Genomic DNA, 21,293 nt, shown 5'->3' on the forward strand with positions numbered 1-21,293 from the left:
CTCTGTTTCCTCTATTCTGTACCATTGGTCTACATGTCTGTTTTGGTGCCAATACCATGCCACTTCTGTTACTGTAGCAAGGTCTGGTAATGTGAGGCCTCCTGCTTCACTCTTTTTGCTAAAAACTGCTTTGGCTATTCTTGGTCTCTTATTTTTCCAAATGAATTTTATGATTTATTTTGCTAGTTCTTTGAAGAATGTCATTGAGATTTTAATAGGAATTACATTAAATCTATATAGCACTTTTGGTAGTATGATCATTTTGACAATGCCAATTCCGCCTATCCAAGAATATGGGGCATCCTTCCATCTTCTAAGGTCTTCTTCTATTTCTTTCTTTAGTGTTCTGTAGTTTTCATTGTAGAGGCCTTTCACCTCTTACGTTAGATTGATTCCCAAACATCTTATTTATTTATTTATTTATTTATTTATTTATTTATTTATTGTAGGCTATTGTGAATGAGGTAGATTTCCTAATTTCTCTTTCAGTAGATTCATCACTGATGAATAAGAATGCATTTGATTTATGGGTGTTAATTTTACATCCTGCTACTTTGCTGAATTCATTTATTAGTTCTAGAAATTTTCTGTTTTCTGGTGGTATTTTCGGATCTTTTAAGTATAAAATCATGTCATTGGCAATCAGGGATAGTTTGAGTTCTTCTTTTCCTATTTGTATTCCTTTAATTTCTTTATTCTATCTAATTGCTCTAGCTAGAATTTCAAAATGATGTTGAATAAAAGTAGTGAAAGAAGATATCCTTGTTCCTGTTTTTAGAGTGAATGCTTTCAATTTTTCTCCATTTAGAATGATGTTGACCTTGGTATTAGCATAGATAGTTTTTACAATGTTGAGGTATGTTCCTACTATCCCTAGTTTTTCTCATGTTTAGAACATTAATTAGTGAAGTTTTTTGTCAGACTTTTTTCTGAATCTATTGAGATAATAATGTGATTACTATCTTTAAGTCTATTGATGTGGTGAATTTTTATTGATTTCCATATGTTGGATCAACCTTGCATCCCTGGAATGAACCACAATTGATCATGCTGCACAAATTTTTTAATATGTTTTTGTATGCAGTTTGACAGAATTTTATTGAGAACTTTTGCATCTGTGTTAATCACAGATATTGGTCTTTCTTTGATGTGTCTTTGCTTTTGCTATCAGGGTGATACTAGATTCATTGATTGAGTTTGGAAGGGTTCCTTCCTTTTCTATTTCTATAATAGAAAAATATTGGTGTTAATATAATAGAGAAATATTGGTGATTATTTTGTTTGAAGGTCTTGTAGAACTTGGCTAAGAATCTGTCTGGTCCTGGACTTTTCTTATTTTTTAGGTTTTTGATGGTGTTTTCTATTTTATTGCTTGAGAATGATCTGTTTAAATTGTGTATATCCTTCTGATTCAGTTTCACTAGGTCATAGGTCTCTAGAAATTTGTTAGTGTCTTCAAGATTTTTTATTATATTGGAGTATAAATTTGCAAAATAGTTTCTTATTATCTTCTGTATTTCAATAGTGTTCATTATGATATTTCCTTTTTCACCATGAGTTGTAGTAATTTTAGTTTTCTCTCTATTAGTGAGGCTAAAGGTTTATCAATTTTATTTTTTTAAAGAACCAACTTTTTGTTTTGCCAAGTTTTTGAATTGTTTCTTTTGTTTCGATTTCATTGATTTCAGCTCTGATTTTAATGACTTCCTGTCTTCCACTGCTTCTGGTGTTGATGTGTTCTTCTTCTTCTTTTTTATTTTTTTTAAGTGCTGGGGGGATTGAACTCAGGGCCCTGTGCTTGCAAGGCAAGCACTCTACCAACTGAGCTGTATCCCTAGCCCATCCCAGAGATTTTGATATGTAGTGTCACTATTCTTATTTACCTCTAAGTATTTTTTTAAATTTTAACCCCAATTTCTTCTCTTTTGCTATCCATTTGTCATTCAATAGCAAAATATTTAGTCTCTGGGTGTTACAGTACCTTCTACTTTTGATATTATCATTGATTTCTAATTTCATTCCATTTTCATCTGATAGAATGCAGGGTATTATCTCTAGGTTTTTTTTTTTTTGTATTTTCTAAGAGTTATTTTGTGGCATAAGATATGGTCTATTTTAGAGAAGGGTTCATATGCTGCTGAGAAGAAAGTATATTTGCTCCTTGATGGGTGAAATACTCAATATATGTCTGTTAAGTCTAAACTATTGATTGTATTACAGTTCCTTTGTTTAGTTTTGTTTGTAGGATCTATCTAGTAGTGAGAGAGGTGTGTTAAAGTTACCCAGTATTATTGTGTTGTGGTCTATTTGATTCTTGAAATTGAGATGGGTTTGTTTGATGTACATAGATGTTCCATTGTTTAGGGCATATATATTTATAATTGTTATGTCTTGTTGATTTATGATTCCCTTAAGAAGTATGAAATGTCCTTCTTTGTCCCTTCTGCTTGACTTTAGCTTGACATCCACTTTATCTAAGGATGGAAACCCCTGCTTGTTTACACACTCCATGTGAGTTATATATTTTTTCCTGTCCTTTCACCTTCAGTATGTGGATGTCTTTGCCTATGAATGAGTCTCTTGGAGATAGCATATGGTTGGGTCTGGTTTTTTAATCTAATTCACCAGTCTGTATTTTTATTGATGAGTTTACACTATTAATGTTCAAGGTTATTATTGATATACGATTCGCATTCCTGATCATTTTGGTTTATTTTCAGTTTTTAATTTGAATTAGTTTATACTTTGATTGACTCTTCCATTAGTGTAGTTCCTTCCTTCACTGGTTTTCACTTTCTAAAAAATTTCATCTTCATGGAATATTTAATTTTTTTTTAATTTTACAGAATGCATTTTGATTCATTGTACACAAATGGGGCACAACTTTTTATTTCTATGGTTGTATACACTGGATAGATACACCTTTTGTGTAATCATACATGTACATAGGGTAATGATATTTGTCTCATTCCATTATCTTTCCTTCTCCTGTCCCCTCCTCCTCCCCTCTTCTTTTGTTGAGAATATTCTGTAGTTCAGGCTTTCCATTTGCAAATTATTTTAATTTTTGTTTATCCTGGAAGGTTTTTATTTCATCTTCAAATCTGAGGCTTAATTTTGCTGGATATAGGATTCTTGGTTGGCATCCATTTTCTTTCAGAGCTTGGTATATTATTCCAGGATCTCCTAGCTTTGAGCGTCTGGGTTGAGAAATCAGTTGAGATATGAATTAGTTTCCCCCTATTTGTACACTGATATTTTTCCCTTGTAGCCTTTAAAATTTTATCCTTATTCTGTATGCTAGGCATTTTCATTAGAACATGACTTGATGTGGGTGTGTTGTAATTTTGTACATTTGGGGTCCTGTAAGACTATTATGTCTTATTTTCCATTTCATTCTTTAGGTTTGGAAAACTTTCTGGTATTATTTCATTTAAAAGATTAAGCATTCCTTTGATTTGTATTTCTGTGTACCTTCAGCTATCCTGATAATCTTAAATTTGGTGTTTTTTAAAAAAATTTGTAGTTGTAGATGGTCCATATGCCTTTATTTTAATTATTTATTTTTTAATGCAGTGTTAAGAATTGCACCCAATTCCTCACATATGTTAGGCACTCTCCCACTGAGCTACAGACCCAGTCCTTAAATTTGGTATTTCCATATTATCCCATAATTCTTGGAAATTCTGTTTATGGTTTCTTAACATCTCTCTGTGGTCAACTGTATTTTCAAGATTATATATTTTGTCTTTATTATCTTAGGTTTTGTCTTCCCACTGATCTAGTGTATTGGTGATGCTTTCTATTGAATTGCTAATTGCTTTATTATTTCCTTCATTTCAAGGATTTCTGCTTTTTTTTTTTTCAGAATACCTGCTTTCCACTTCCTGTATTTTCTTTTTGATTTCATTTTTTGTCATCCTTTACTTTGCAGATCACTTCAACTATGTATATTCTAAAGTCCTTCTCTGACATTTTGTCCACTGGGTTGTCAATGGATTCTATTAATGAAGTATCTTGGTTTGCTTTGGGCAGTTTGTTTCCTTGCTTTTTCGTATTGTTTGTGTGTCTACCAATATAACAGTATGGATCTGAGGCAGTAGAGTTTTTACGCTGTGAATTTAGAGTGTCCCCAAAGGTTTCTAATACCTCACTTTTTGGGGGAGATAAGTCCTAACAACAACCAATGCTGGCAACGTACAGCATTAAACCAAATACTTCCTACTATGATGTCTACAATGTTAATTATCATAATAAACAGAAATGATATGAACAGTTATTGCCTATAATAAAAAAAAGCAAGTTTGCAAAAGGGTTTATAATTTCAAATGGTGGACAGGGAGAGAACAGAAGTGATATAGGATGTGATGGCTATGAAGGATGGGGAGAGAACACAGAAAGAAAAGATTAAAGGAATAGTGAAAGAGAAAACAATAGAGATTGGCTGTTAGCAGAAGAAAAGAGAGAATCAAGGCAAACAGGTGGTATAAAAATATATATATAAATTTTTAAAGTAAAAATAAAAGTACATAATGAAACTAAAATGTACTAATCAACTATTCTAGTTCATAAAAAACTAATCCATGAAAAATAACTGGCTTCAAAAATGCCAGAAATGAGAAAAAATGTGACACTGTATAAATGCCCATGTACCATCAAGGTCACTATTGAACAGAGAAAAAGAATTTAAAAAATCTTGATGAAAAGTTAAAGAATTCTTACCATTGGAGTGCAAAAGATTCTCAGCTTCTCTTCTCAGCAGTTTCAGGTGGGATCTTCTGGAGCGTGATGTTCCACCCTCTGGATTGCTGGAGTGAGAAAGGTAATCTCGTAGGCAAACTGCAGGCAGGCTTTAGGCTTAAGTGAGTTCCAGGCTCTTTGCTGAATGCCAGTTGGCTTGGAAATTTTAAATCAGTGCACCTCCAGTGTCCAGTATTTGCTGGTCCATGCTGGAAGACTTTACCCCAGGGATGTCCCCTGGGTTTCACTCTTGTGATGGGGAGCCAATTATTGGTCCTTTATGTCACTGTGGACCCCTCATTTCCTGGTCTTGGGTTCAGCCTTCAAACAATCTCTCCTGCCCCCACCCTTCCAAGTTCCAGGCCAGATGCTTCTTTCCAAGCTGGTCCTGCAAATAGGTGAATTGGAGCTGGAGTGGTAAAGCCTGGTGGGTTTCCGGGACCAGTTGTCCCCTGTGTAAACCTCTTTCCACGTTTGATTTTCTCCTGGTCACTTAGACATTCTCTATGTCATGCAGTATGTCTTTACTGGGCCTGTATTTCCAACCAAACATGGGGTTGCCAGGAATCAGCTTCCTTGGCTGCTGGTCCCTGCCTGGAGACTGCAGAATGGTTTCTTCCTTTATCCTCCACAAGCTGCCTGGAGAGATGGTGGTTTCTTTTGCTGCACATGGATATCGTGCAGCACATCTTTCAGGTTTCTTAGGGAATGTCCTTGGTCACTGAATGCTCTATCCCCAGGTGCATCTTCAGTCTTCCCCAAAATGTGGGTTCCTTTAATTCACTTCTCCCTCTGCTATGCTCACAGAAGGACTGCTTTGGCTGTTTCCAGCTTAGCTGCAGCAGCAGTTGTTCCACTGAGGACTTTTTTCTTATTTTATTATATCCAACCTCCTGTGTCCCTGGTCTGCTTTGAATGTCCAGTTTTGAGTTCCAGCAAAGTCCCCCCAACACTTTATTTTGTTGTTGTTTTTCACCCACATTGCAGAGAAGCTGCCTATCTGCTTTCTTGGTTTTACTCCATGGAGCAGCCAGGAATGCGACCTCCTCTATTCTGCCATCTTGGATGAATCCTGATTTATTTTTTGTCTGATTTTTATGTGATGTTTTATTCACTTTAATATCTTTGGAGTCAGTTGCTGGTGAATTATAAACTTTATGAGATCTTGTGTTCTCTTATTTTTCATATTTCTTTTATTCCTGTGTTGGGTGTTCCACATCTGTTGGTATGGATTTCTCTTCCACTCTTACATGTGGTTCTTTTAAGGCACAGTCTTCTCTTTCCTAGTGATGTTGTGATATATGTTGAGACCACTCATAGGTGTGGTATCCACAGCCTGTGTGTTATTTATTTCTGTTTTTTGCTGTTAAAGTGGATATCTGAAGGACACCCTATCCATTCCTGCTTGGGACCTGGTCATTGATTTGTGGGTTTTGTTTCTTCTATACATTGTGTTAAGGTATCATTTAAGTTTGAGCATGGTTTATTCCTGTGTGGATCAAGGAGAGCTATTTCCTGGTTGGGTTTAGCTCAGTAGTAGAGTCTCTACCCTGTGAACTTGCAGTGTTCCTGTAGATTGTCAGCACCTCACAGAAAAGGGGACAGCTGGAGAAAATGTTATACTACATTTAAATAAATGATACCTACTATGACATCTAAAACACTAATTACCACAAAAAGAGGAATGGTGAGGTCAGCAATTGCTAACAGCTAAAACAATACATAACCATGAACTAAATCTGATAAACAGTAGGTGTCAACTATGCCATCCACAGTACTAATAATTATAGTACCTTAATGGTGGGGAAAGAGTTATATACACTAAAGAATTCTAAAGAATTGTAAAAATACAGTTTATTAAGTGAAAAGACAACATGATAGAAAACTAAAAGTGCTTATGATGGTCAAAATGCGATCAGAGAGAATGCAGAGGAGATGTAACAAGTAACAACATTAAAGAAGCAGGAAAACACACACACATGAAAAAAGCAAAGTAAAGGAAAGAGAAAGAAAATTTGGTGGTAAATGGGAGAAGAAAGGCAAGAAAAAGAAACAAGTAAGTAAAAACAAATAAAATTCAAACAAACAAAAATGCTAACCCTCAAGACATAGGAAAAACTATCATAAAAAGTGCTAAAATGAAAGAAAAAGCAGCAATACATATATGCATATGTTTTAGTCAGTTTTTTTGCTGCTGTAACTACATGATCTGACCAGCACAATTATAGAGGAGGAAAGGTTTGTTTGAGGGCTCATGGTTTCAGAGGTCTTAGTCCATAGCAGGCAGCTCCATTCCTTGGGACTCAAGGTGAGGCAGAACATCATGGCGGAAGAACATGGCAGAGGGAAGCAACTCACATCATCTGGAGGCAGACAGAGTCTCCACTCTCCAGATACAAAATATATACCCCAAAGCCACACCCCAATATATACCCAGCCACACTCTACCACTTCAATTAATCCCATCAGGGACTAATTCACTGATTGGGTTAAGACTCTTACAACTCAATCATTTCTCCTCTGAACCTTCATGTGTTGTCTCACATGTGATCACATGTGAGCTTTTGGGGGACATCTCACATCCAAACTATAACAGCATATATATATATATATATATATATATATATATATATCTCCACAAACCAATCAGCAGCACAGCAAGAAGAGAGAAGGAGGTGGGAATAGAAGAAAGAAAAAAGAAAAAAAAAAAGATTGTTCATAAGAAACTGAAAGAATTGTCTCCACTAAGGTAGTCAAATCTGTTGATGGGAATGGATGGTCACTACCTCTGGGCAACTATTCTTTCCATTTTTTTTTTCTTAAGTTATGTTCCACAAGAGAGGATTGGAGAGGGAGAGAACACCAAGGTCTGGGTGTTGTTAACCCCTTCCTCTGTTTTGTTGCTCATCAAGTTGCCAGTTGGAGTGACAGTACTCCTGGTGCTTGATTCCTGAAGCTGGCTGAAATAGTTCTCAGCTTCCCTTTTTGCTACAGGTAGTATGGAATGGGAAGTATTGTCATTTGGAGTTTTGTACAGACAGACCAGATGCTGGCACTCCCAGGGTGGGACTTCTGCAGAGTTCTAAGTGGGATGTTCTTTTGGCTGGGGATTATCTCTAATCAGTCCTTAGGGCCTTTGTTGGTGGAATTTGCTCTGGAGAGATAAGATCAACACATCCCTAGGACTGGAAAGATGCAAATCTCCACTGGGAGTCTAGATCTCAGAAGTCTCCCAAGAACTTACTCACGAGGCAGGAAATCAACTCTCCAAAGGTCTCATGCTTCATTGCCTAAGAATACGGCCTGCACAAGTTTAGAACATGAGTGTATTCATGCTCACCTGTTCAGTTTCCCAGTGTCTTCAGCTGGTCACATGAGCTGTGAGACTCAAAGTGAAAGCAAGTTGCATTTCCTCTGACTTGAATCTTTCTGGGTACAATCTTCTTTGTACCTGTTTCACTCACATTCTGCAAGGTACACCCTGGTCCACATGTAGGTGCTTTCCTGGACAGTATGGCACTTTGCTACAATCTCCTGAACTCCCACAGTAGCAAGTAGAGATGTGGCCTTTTCACCTTGAAGATGGAGCTCCCTGTCTCACCTCTCTGCTGCCTATTTGAGACACAGAGCACTTTTCAAACACTAGTTCACTGTGCAGTCTCTCCCTCAGCTACACTGAGGCTGCTTTCGTGATCTACAGGTTTCTCCATGACAAATTTGTCTTTTGTGTTTCTCTCTGTATCACTTCTCCCTTGTGGGAGAACCAGTACTTCTTCCGCTGCTGCTGCCATGACCAGCTTGGCTCCAGGGTATCCTTTCTTGTTCTTTGTTCAATGCACCTGGATTTCTGAGTCTCCAAGAGACTCTGACTATCTGATATTAAGTTTTTTAGTGAATTTCCCCTTTCGCCCACCTCTCTGAGAAGCAATATTCCTGGTGCTTGATTCCTGAGTCACAGAGCAACTAGAAATGTAGCCTTCCTCAAGTCTGCCATTTTCCATCTCCTTACAATGTCACGTTCAATTTATATTTTCTCTCAAGTTTGCCATGTTCCCTAAAGTTATTGTATTATGACATCTGGCAGTACTAAGGGATCAAGTGGGTTAGTTTGAACTTAAATAAACAAGGAGGCTACCTCATTCTTATGTTAGTGTATATTTCTGACCTTGAAAGAGAAATTTGCATTTTTGTTATAAACAACTATCCATTATCTTACCATGCTCTAGAGCTTTGTTTATTAAGTATCATGAAGCATTTTATAGTTAAGAGTTTTTTCCAGCTTGTAGTAATGATTTTGAAACTTCTGAAAATATGAACCATATTCTATTTCTCTGTAAAAATCAAGCCCTGGTACCTAGCTGTTGCCCAAATAAATATTAACTTAGGTATTATTTTTGGTAGTAATATATCCATTTTACAGAGACTCAAAGGCAATACCATCTTTAGAAAAATACATCATAAATTTATGAAATGTGATGAGTTGCTATAATAGAACAATATCCTATTGTCTTGATTGTACCTTATTTTATGAAGTTATCATAGCACATGGTTTAATTGTTACTACTCCTTCTATTTGTTAGTGAAGAACTACAGCAGGCCACAGGTATCCATCCACAGAAGATGTGGTTATTCTTATCAGAGTTTCACTTGTTTGCAGGTTAGCTCATGATTTTCAATTTTGCTTTCTTTAGGACTTCCCATAAATCAGTTAATCAAAGAAACTCCTCCACTCTTCACAAACAACAAAGTAAAAAAAAATGGGCTCATCTTCTTCTAATATGTGATGCATATTTATACTCTCACATACATTCAGTTAAGATTACTTTAGCTATGTTTTTCTAATTAGCTTTGTTTACATTGGTTTCACCCTGAAATATTTTACATTTTAATTCAAGTTTTCTTTTTTAGCTGTATTTTGGGGCGATATTGCCTTAGATGATGAAGACTTAAATATCTTTCAAATAGATAGGACAATTGACCTGACACAGAACCCCTTCGGAAAACTTGGACATACCACAGGTATGACTATTTGAGTAAATTTTTGTTCATTTTGAAGAAAACATACTCTTGAAATGCAATGAATATTTTTTGGGTCATATTTAGTGTGCCATGGATCAACTTTGATTTCTTGCACAGAAATTAGTGTTTTTAGAAATTTGGATTTATTTAGAGTTTTCATTTTATTAAGCAAACTTATTGTGTTCTTTACTATGTGCCAGGCATGGTTTAAGTGCTTTGCAGATATTAACTTTTTAACCTCTTAACAAACCCATGAGGGTTGAAAGTGATTATAATTTACAAATGAAGAGATTGAAGTTTAGAAGAATGTTTTAGCTTTCTTATTGTCACATAGTCAGGAAGCGGCTGAGTCAGTAACAAAATTCAATTCTTCTAGGACAAATTTCATACTCTTGAGCATTATATTCTGTTGCTTCCACTTGATTATTCAGTTTCAAAGTAAATTATTCTTAGAGTAATTATATAGAAGCTTGTTTAGAAAAACTTATGTGTTTGCTGGTATGGATATGTGAACTTTTTATATAACTTTTTTGAAAACCCCAAGAGACAATTTCAATTTTAGTTATTTTAACATTTGAATTATGCCAATACAAGAAGTGAACTCTATAAAAAATTACTTCAGTACTCATATTAAAATATTTTTATTAAAATTTAAAAATTGGTTATTTTTTCCTGGTAAGATTTTTATTCTGTGTTCTATTTTGGAGAAAATTTCCATTAAAAGAATAGAGTTTCTTTTTGTATTGACAGCTAAAAAAATGTATTTGACGTCATCCTTTTTATCTCCTTGCTTTCCCATTTCTTTATTATTTTTATTTTCTTTTCCATGGAAATCAAATACATTGTTCCTTTCTGATACCTAGTAGACAAATATATATTAGATCTAAGACTTTTTAATGTGAATCAATATCTCTTTGCCCAATTTACTGCTTTTATAACTTTTTTATTGTGGCAAATTTCAAACATGAAAAAGTCAATAGGATAGTGCAAGGAACATTAATACAGTACAGGTCATAGATTCAATAGTTGTTAATAGTTTATCATATTTGCTCTGTGCGTGCACATACATGTATAAATATGTACAAAACATTTTGAAAATTAATTGCAGAAAATATGTATGATCTATATAAAACACAATGTAAGATAGTTAACACTTTCTAAGAATAAGGACTTTGTCCTATGTTGTGAAAATACCATTATCACATTTAAGAAAATTATTTAAAACAAGAAATATATAAATTAACCCTAAGGAATTTGTTTAAAATAATAGCACATACTATTTAAGAATAGTATTTATGACCTTTGTTAGATATAGTGACAGTCTTTTCTGAAATATGCACCGATGGGGGGAATATCATAGATAGAATATTCCTGTTCAACGTGTCCACTGGCAGATTTTCCAGCTGCTGTATCCCACTTAACACTGCCATGGAGGTGATTTAGTCTGGACAGTAGAACAATGGCATCACTTAGCAATATTCTAAATTTATTCTATGTTGTATTTTCAGCATGTATTGAAATTTTCATTTGCTTTAAATTTAAATTTTTTAAATTTTTAATTTTTTTAAATTAAATTTGTATTTAAATTTTCATTTTTTTTAGGTCTTCCATTATTTTGGAGCCATTAATTAATTCTATGTGATTAAAAAAATTTTATTACAATGATTTAATTTTGTTATTTCATTTAGAGTTAAACTCTGAGATTGTGTAGTTGTAAGAAATAATAATAGTAAATTTGCAGACTAAAACATACTGTTAATAATAAAAATATTTATAAATGCATATATGAAAGGTATACACTTTTGAAAATGTAGTAGTAACTTGCACTATTTGGGTGAATTTCAAACAATGTGAAATATCCTATATCTTATTTTATTTTTATTCCCTTTTTTCTTTCTTGTTAAATAATTTGTACTAAGTTAGATGCATTTCCAATCAAATTTTAAACTTTCGATTTTTCCCAGAAATATTTAATTTGTATATTTTCATTGTTTATGAATATGTGAGAAATAACCATTTTCCTTTTTTCTATGTCAATAAGCTATTTATGCAGAATTTTATTTCACTTGCTATAAAATTATTAAAAATTGTTTAAAATATTATTCAAGACATTATTGCCTTTGTCTTCAAATGTTTTTACAATTCTATAGTAACTCTAATCCCTATGATTGTCTTCATATTAACAAAGAAATTTCTTTTTGCTCACAAAAGACCCTTTAGAAATCTATTTACATGTACTTTAGGTCTATCTAATATAAATACAATTACTACCTAAGGGTCATTTTAAGCCCATAGATGCCATACTTTGAGGAAAATGCTTCTCGTAACTGCTTAAGAATGAATACATTTCAGTATGACCTCATCTTTCTAAAATGTTCAGTGAAGAAATTTCAAAAATTTTTCTCAAGACGCATAGCAAAAAATGTGACCATGTCATGCAAATAATTAGGCAGATTATGTCTCAGTGAACAAGCACTGTGACTTATTTGCCATATAAGGACTTACTTGATTTTTCCTTTAAGAAACTTATATGGTAGAAAATGTTATTATTATTGTATTTTAAGCTCTAGCCTAGGCTATTATATTCAATATTAATTAATTTCAAAGGAGAATTGATATTGGAAGGAAATTGTACGAAGTCTGACCTTAGTTTGCAGACTTCATGAATTTCTTCTGCCTGTCTTTCTTAGCCTCTGTGAACCTTAGATGCTCAGTGGTACAAATTCATTAGCATGGGTTCTGATGTTATTAGTGGTTGTATTGGTTGTTTGCTCAGTATGCCTCTTTTTTTATTTGTCTGTTAAAATTCAAGGAGATTAGGAGAAATATGGGAAAAAATTGGGGGCTGCATTTTATGAAAACCCTGAATTGAGAATGTAGGGACATGGATTTTTCTCAAAAGCTCTGCTTTCTGACTTAGGACAGAAATCTACCTTTTGAAGTCTTTGTTGGTAATTTTTTTAAAAGATATGTTTACTTAGTCCTTTCCTCTCCTCTTCCTTTTGCTTTTAAATAAATTTTAGATATTTTTATAAATTTTGCAAATGACAAATTATAATAGAATGCATTTGCAATTGAGCATCAGTTTAGATTCTTGTGCCTTTCTTCTAATTCCAAGTTTATTCCAAGATAAAATTAATTATTTTTAATAATCAGAGAATCTAAATTTTTTAAAACCACATTTTAAAAAAATGAAGTTAAGTATATTATAAAATGTATTATGCTTTTCAAAAGTTTTCAAAAGTTATCAAGACTGTGGAACAAAATGTGCTACCAGTTAGATCCTCTAATATTTTCATTTCCATTTTATATCTGGCATTTGAAAATATCCAGTTTGCATAGGGGAAATAACTGAAATGCAATCAGTAGAGCAGAACAATTTGCTGTTATTCCATGTAACAGTATGTGATGTCAAGGTCACAGTGAAGAAAAATATTTCAAATTATCAATAGATGAATCAGTAGTCATGATGTCCAAATAAAGTCATTCAGATTGCTCTCTCAACCCCCCACCTCCTTATTTTTAATTACCAACATTTGATGCTGTAAAATTTTTACCCTACACAAAGATTCATGGATATTCATAACTCCAACACTTTAAGATCAAAAAAAGATGTCTAAAGAGAAACATTACTAGCATATTACTAGTAGCATTTTACTGTTGTTTATTGGCAAGAACTTGAAAGTACATTGAATCTAACTCAGTTGTTTTCTTGTATTCTTTAAGGTGGACTTGGAGACCATGGTATGTCAAAGAAACGAGGGGCCCTCTATCAACTTATAGACAGGATAAGAAGAATTGGCTCTGGTATATCAATGTTTAAAGTTGCAGACGCTTGACTTGATGTACAGTAAATATTATACTCATAGAAGTTCAGTTTATAAAATCAGTGTGCCATTATGACATGAAGTTTGTAAAGGATATATGCTGAGAAAGAGTCCTTTCTTCATTTTAATTTTGTCAGCCAATCTGAGATACAAGGATTTTAGAATTTAATTTGGGAAAATCTGAAATGTTCTTTTAACCTATTTTAAGCTTCTATTTAAAATGTATTAGGTATTTATTTTGTTGGTACTTATTTCTAGTCAGTTGAGTATCACACCGAGATATTTTAATAGATCAAAAAGCTATGTCAGTTTGAATCAAATGGAAAAATATCACAACTATTTCTTTTTAAATAAGTCACTTAAATTGACAAACTAATTTCTTATATTGAAAAGGTGATGTGTTTTGAACATTAAACATATATTACAACATTCAGGGAAAATGCTTTCTGGTTTCATAATTAGTAAATATTTATAGGATTGAGTTTATTAAACATTATTTATGGATTTTAGTATTTTTAAAAGTCCTTTATTCATGCGTATATCCTAACATCTCTTAAATCGATGAGTTAATAATTAAATTCTTGAAGTACTTTCAAGGAACCATTTTTTCTAAGCAAAGATGGATTTGCCCCAGGACAGTTTAATAGCAGACAAGTTAAGGACATAGTTACAGGGAGCATGCATTCAATACTTGTTATGTCAAAATATAATTTAGTGGGAAAGCATTTGTATCAATAATGAGAGATAAATATAAAAGAATAATCATGCAGATTTATGAAAAATGAAATAGCTACTAAAATTATTATGAAAGTAGCCAAGAAAAGTAACACTGGACTTGGAAGCTGCTCCAGAATAGAATGCATTTTATATTGGCCTGCTCTTGAAGTTCTGACCTCTGAGTCTTGCTGATATCTGGAGATGAATTCACAGGAACTGGAATGGAGATGGCCTATTGTCCTAAGGGGTCAAGACCACATCTGTCTTCATGTTATTTTGTTAACTATCATACAATGTAATATTCATAATTTTAGACCATATTATAGAATATTAATTTTGATTTAAATTATGAGGGATTTAGCCAGAATAAGAAGAGTATTGAATACCGTATGATTTTATTAAACAATATCTATTTAATCATTTTTGGGAGAATTGGTAGTGAACTAGTAAAATAGAAAATATAAAACCATTTTTTCTGTGGCTTATAAGCCTCTGTGAATTCCACCTACCCTATGCTGTTGAATGAAAATTCTTCAAAATTCATTCATTGAGCATTAAGAAATAGTATCTGGACATGAAATACTTAAATATTTTAGTGCTTTTCTAAGCTATGTAATATAACTAAAGTTTTTTTTTTTTTGTAATGATTTTTGACTTCAGGCATATTTATTCAAATATGTAAATAAGACATTTCAACTTTTGTCCTTTAAGAGGTAAATGATTCCCTGACAGAGGACTTCTGTTTCACAGAATGTTTTAAATGTCACTGCAGGCTTGGAGCAAAACACCACAGTGAAGGGAAAAGTACCTCTAAAATTCTCAGGGCCAAATGAGAAAAATCGAGTTCCCAGAGCGGCTACATCCAGAACTGAAAGAATATGGCCTGGGGGTGTTATTCCTTATGTTATAGGAGGCAACTTTACTGGTAAGATATTCCCAGAGTGTCTGCTTTGATAAAGAAACAAAAACTACCATGCAGATTAAGTGTGCATTTTTATAGGATATGAATAGAGCAAACATAGCATTCAATCAAACTTGGAAAAACACTCCCTTAACCCAGGTTACTTGCTTAGAATATCTCTGAACTTGAAAAAAAGTATCTTTAAGAGTCTAGAGGAATGTTCTGATTTTTAAACTGAGCTTCAAATGTGCCCATTAAATCTGGAAGCTGATCTCTCTTCAACTGACAGGAAGAATGTATACACCATCTATAGAGCCTTGTACACACATATTTGTAGAGATAGGGAGCCTTAACCTTCTGATTATAAAGTGAGTGTCGATTCTTAACAATGACTCATCTGGGTGCTCTAAGCTAGTATTCTTTGTTTAGTGATAGCAATGGCATTCTGAATTGCTCGCCGAGCTCAGGACGGAGAAGCTAGCACAAAGCGCTCCTCCCTGGTGTGGATACAGTTGTTATTAAAGTCATGCCATTTTTTCCAGGCAGCCAGCGAGCCATGTTCAAGCAGGCCATGAGGCACTGGGAAAAGCACACCTGTGTGACTTTCATTGAAAGAGGTGATGAAGAGAGTTACATTGTATTCACCTATAGGCCGTGTGGGTAAGTAGAAACGGAATGATTTCAGTTCAGGTGGAAAAGAATTAAAAATTCATAAGTAGGATTTGTTTCTTAGTATTTACATTGAACTCTGTCCATGAGAAAGTCTGAGTTTTACATAAGAAAATACTGCACATTAGATGAGTGTATTCTGTAACCACAGAATTTTGTGCCTGGAGGGCAAGTTCCTCCTCCACCACACCACCTTCTAACAATGGCACTGCTGACATACACTCGTCCATGTTAAGAACTTCAGCAAACTTGTGATTCTGTTGTGCTTCCTCTGAAATCTGTGTTTCCACCTCTGTCCCCTGTCAGTGAACCAGCTTGCTCACATCTTCAGCATCTCATGCCTGGGCTATTCTATGTATTCTCCTGTCTTGCCTCACCAATTTGCTGCCAAACTAGAATTACTTTCTAAACATATTGGTCAGAGCAAGATTCTACACTTTTCTGAGATTCTTAGATATTCCCTCCCACAGTTTTACAGATTTTCTTCTTACAGGATAACAATTGCTTTCTCAAAAATAATATATTCTGTGCTTATATAATTAAGTCAAAATGAACACCAGTATTATGTATAACAATGCACTAATAAAAAATTTAAAAAGACTTTTGTAAATTGTGAAAATGCTATGCTATATTTTAATAGATATTTCTACAGCAGTGTGCCAATGAACATTATTATTATTATTATTATTATTATTATTATTATTATTATTTTGGTACCCATGGACACTTAACCCATGAGCCATATATATATATATATATAAATATATATATATATATTATATATAACATTTTATATACATGTTACTTATAGAAAAGGACTTTATGAATTTCTTAGGGCCTCACTAAGGTGCTGAGTCTGGTTTGGACTTGGGATCCTTCAGCCTCAGTCTCCTGAGCTGCTAGGATTACAGGTGTGTGCCACCTACCCGGCTCCAGTGAACATTATTAATATTCAACTATTTGAATATGTTTTCTAAACTTTATATTAGAAGAACACTTACCTTTTTAAAAGTGAAGATCACACTATGATATCTCAGAGCATTTTGGGAAATACTGGCCTGAAAATAAAATCCAAATTCCTTGATAGGACTTTTAAGGAATTTCATAAACTCACCACAACTTCCATTCTGTCTCCGCATCTCTCCACAAATCCTATAATCCAGCCAAAGTACAGTAATAGCAGTTCTCCAAGCAACCTTGTGTACTTTAAGTCCTTTTATTGTGTAAGTTTTCAAACTCTTCTCTACTGTGTTTTCAATAAATTGGAATTTATATCTAAAACTTTTGGTTAAATTTAAGAATACTGTGCTACTTCGTATTGCATCATGACAGGAGTCACATGTAGGTGGACCTGCCACCTGTGACCACATTAGTGACTGACCCTAGGATTTAGCGATTGATCAGCAGATTCAGTGATTGATCAGAGGATTCAAGTGGTAGCTCCCAGGTCCTCCCATTGTAAATGTCCCTACTTTTGCAAAATAATGCTTTCTAATTCTGTTTGTTTTATTATTTTTACATTTGTTAGCAGAAATTTGTCTAGAAAAAAGAGTTTTCTCTAACTTCTACAGTGATTTGAATATCCCCTGTAGTTCATGTAAGGAGATCAAAATAAAGGTTTTGTTGGATAAAATAGTTCTGACCCTAAAGATATGCATTTTGTGGGTCATATATAATTTCACAAGGAAGGTCTTGGAGTGAGGCCTATTATATTATCTTTGTTTTGCATATTTTCCTAGAAGATAATTTAACTTAAACAAGTAACATATTTCATTTTTGGTTCGAGACAAGTGACATTGAGAAACTTATACATCATTATCTTTCTAGGTATATTTGGATACTGCCATAAATTATTAGTAAAGAATGTTTAATAATTAAGCAATGTTCCCTTCTCATTTTAGCTATATAAAGTTTGGTTACATTTGAAATTCCTCTTAGTTCTTTGTATTTATTTAACATTTAAAAGTTCTGAAGCTTGTCTGTCCTCCCTTCCTTCTGATTTTTTAATTGAACTAGACATAGCTCAGTGTACTTATTTTTAAATGCATATTAGTTTCAGATCAATAAATCTTTCTTCCTTCCCACTCTTAAATACTATCAGATACATTCAAAGTACTGATCACTAATTACTTTATTACTCAATTTTCATTTCCAATGAGTTCACATTTACATAAATTTTGTTTTATTTATTTTCAGAATTTCCCATTTCATGGCTTCCTCTGCCAAACTCTGTTTTCCGTTCACAATCATGTCTTCGTGTTTTTGGTCATGATATTTTTGCAGTGTAGAATGTCCCTACCTCACCTTTTCCTCAGTGGGAATCTCTCCCATCTTTCCCTCTTACTTATCTCTGAAGTTCCCATACTGGGATTCTGTTCTGTCTGCAACGGTAACCCGTACATCACCAGAGCTTGCTCAAATGTCTGTCTGTCAAGGACTAGGGCAGGTCACTGACCTCCTTGTCCTTCTGGAACCCACACTTTGCTTTCCATGCAGGAATCATGGTAGAATCAACAATTTGAATATCATCTGAGCACTTTGTTCATATTTCTCACAACAAAAGAGTCTAAGAATTTATTGCTTATATTGAAAAAAATTAAGCATTTAAAGGAATATGAAAAACATATATGTATGTCAATTATTTCAACCACATGAAAATTGAAGTTGTGAATTGCCCAAACATGCTTAAATCTGTAATTACACTCCTGAAATCTGACTTTTTCATAGTAATATATATATATTCACTTATGGATTTTATAGCAGTAATGTTTCCTTTTGATGGTTTGTTTTGAAGCTACCATTTTAAAGATGGCCCTTTGTTATTTTTTCAATAATAGGAGGGATGATACTTTGTGTAAGAATTTATCATTGTCTTACTAATCATTTCAACCATTTTGTGACTTCTCAATTTAACAGAATTATTACTGATGATTTATAAAAATAGTTTATTATTATTATTATTATTATTATTATTATTAACTAGGTATTGAACCCAGGGGTGGTTAACCACTGAGCCACATCCCCAACCCTTTCACTTCTTTACTTTGAGAAAGGGTCTCACTAAGTTGCTGAGGCTGTTTAGTATTCTTTTGCTATGGTGATGATACCTTTAAATCTACTGAAAAAGTATTTCAGTTATTAAGGAGTTTGGAAGTTGGTGTTACACAAAGTACTCAGGACTAACTAGAATAAGATATGTGAACGTCAAACACCTAACACTCTGATTGGACTTCAGTATTGGACCTTTTATCTCGTAAGAGCTGTGACACTAAATAAATAAATGCTGTGGCATTTGGTTATTCAGATTAGAATAAGTTAATTTATAATATATTTATTGACTTCCAATGTTGTGTCACTTCCATAGTAAGTGTTGGGATTTTAATATTGAACATAAGGCCTTCTCTCTGAGGAGGCTGTAGATAGTAGGGGTGTGATAGACAAGATTCTTCTCTGCAGAGATGAGCTAACTGAAGCAGGAGAAAGAATATATCAGAAGGTTATTAGGTAATAACTAGAATCACATTAATGGAAAATTGGAAAGACCAGCTGAGGGATGACTCTGAAGAAGAGTATCTTTCACCCCTCACTCTACCTGCCATTCCTGCTACTCTGGAAGCTTCCTGGCTGCTGCTGGCATCTTAGCTCTCTCCTGTGCACCTGAGATCTGCTCTTTCAGGAAATACCTACTGTGCTCCACCATACATCAGGCTGTGTTCTACCGGCTGGAGAAACAGGATTGGAAAAGAGAGTGCTGGGTGCACATAGAGCTTACGCTCTAGAGTGGAGAGGCAGCAATGAAGAAATGAAATAAGTGAAATAGAAAACTTACCATTAACTATAAATTCTAAGAGAAAAAAGAAAGCAAAGAAAGTGGGGTGGGGGTGGCATTTGTCAAAAGATTTGAAAAAGTTAGGGTCAAGAGCCATCTGGATATCTGGGAGAACTGAGTTCCTGAGGAGAAATGATGGCAAGAGCTTGTCTGCATTTTCAAGGCAGAGCAAGAAGGCAGGCATGGCTGGAGCCGAGGGGGTGACAGGGCGGTCAGTCAGGCGCAAGAGAGGAGCTCTGCATGGGAGAGATTTGCGTATGGAAGTTGTTCAGGATCTTCTTATATTTTGTAAAGACTTTAAAGAACCTGTTTCAGTCAGATTAGCAAATTCATACCATGGTAAACAATGACCCCTCGATCTCAGTGGTCTAGAGCAACAGACATGTATTTCTTTGCTCGTGACTGCTGAGCTGTGACTGCTCAAGAGGTGTTACTCTCATATTCAGTCTAGGAGGGAAGCATCTCTCTGAACATTGTTCTTCCTCCAGCAGATGCAATAGAGACAATATGGTCAACCATGTGTTGGCTCTTAAAGACTCTCCCCAGAAATGACACAAACCGTTTGAACTGCCATGACATTTTCCAGAGCAAACTACATGACCAAACCCAGCATTAGTGGAGTAGGGAAATATAATCTTCTGTTAGAGAAGGGTAATGAATATTTTTGAGCCTTGACACAATTTACCGCAGAGCTATTGCAGAATAGCACAATCTGATTTGATGTTTTAGAGGCTCGAAGAGGGAGAGAGAGAATCTTCAGTTAGTAAATGATTCCAGTGCACCGTGTGAGATTCGATGGTTGGGCTAGGGGGGTTAACAATGGAGAAATAAAAGAAGATTAATTCTGGGCATAGACTGCGGGTAGAGCCAACAGGATTGACTGCTGGTGACAAAGGGAGGATTCAGGAATCCTGGGATTACTCAGCCCAAGCATCTGGAAGGTTGGAGCTCTCTTTAACTGAGATGGGTAAGTGAGAAGGTGGATCAGGTTTTTTGGAGAGGAAAATTGGGAATATAATAAGCTGAAATATTTATTATTATCCAAATGAAGAAGTTAAGAAAGGCGGGTGGATATTTGAGCTTGATATTCAACAAATAGGGCTAGCTGTATACCAGCACTGCTTTAGATCCTTGTGATAAATCAGTGAAGCAAAGAAGCAAAGAGATGAAGGTCCTTGTCCTGATGAATAACCCATTCTAATGGGGGACCCTTACATTTTAGTGGCCTCTTTAAGGAGTTTAGCATAGAAAATAAAAGGATGAAAATGAGAAAGAAAGGAGTTATTTTAAAGAACACGTAATAATTAAACTAAAAATAACTGGAAATATAGCAGATGAAAAAGTAGAAGAAATTCCAACTTGATGAATGTCCCGAAGATTACCTTAAAGGAAAGTGTTTCTGTCTACCGAACCAAACTGAAAATAGGTGAGAGTACACTTGGATTATTCCCTATGACTTAGAGAGAGAGGTGAGACTTTCCTATGGATGGCAAAAGCATTTCCTGAGATACCAGAAAGACCACAGAATGGTCAAGCTATAAAAGTGGCACACAGATTAAAAATAAAAATTCGAGAGCCATATTGCAGAAAA

At 34.4% G+C, this 21,293-nt stretch overlaps 1 protein-coding gene across 7 annotated transcripts in view; it reads left to right on the forward strand.

Moving 5' to 3' along the window:
• Positions 1-21,293, forward strand: part of TLL1 (tolloid like 1) — a 205,825-nt gene that overhangs the window by 91,497 nt on the left and 93,035 nt on the right. For 5 of the 7 annotated variants that reach the window (XM_079143351.1, XM_079143345.1, XM_079143350.1 and 2 more), the window contains 4 exons: positions 9,649-9,759; positions 13,486-13,566; positions 15,076-15,228; positions 15,747-15,864. In XM_079143351.1, coding sequence (XP_078999477.1) covers positions 9,649-9,759; positions 13,486-13,566; positions 15,076-15,228; positions 15,747-15,864 — 463 coding nt within the window. Of the gene's footprint in view, positions 1-9,648; positions 9,760-13,485; positions 13,605-15,075; positions 15,229-15,746; positions 15,865-21,293 lie in introns of those variants that run through there. The other 2 variants (XM_079143346.1, XM_079143349.1) reach the window with 2 other exon arrangements.

This window comes from Sciurus vulgaris (genome assembly GCF_902686455.1).
Source record: "Sciurus vulgaris genome assembly, chromosome: 5".
NCBI classification, from domain to species: Eukaryota; Metazoa; Chordata; class Mammalia; order Rodentia; family Sciuridae; genus Sciurus; species Sciurus vulgaris.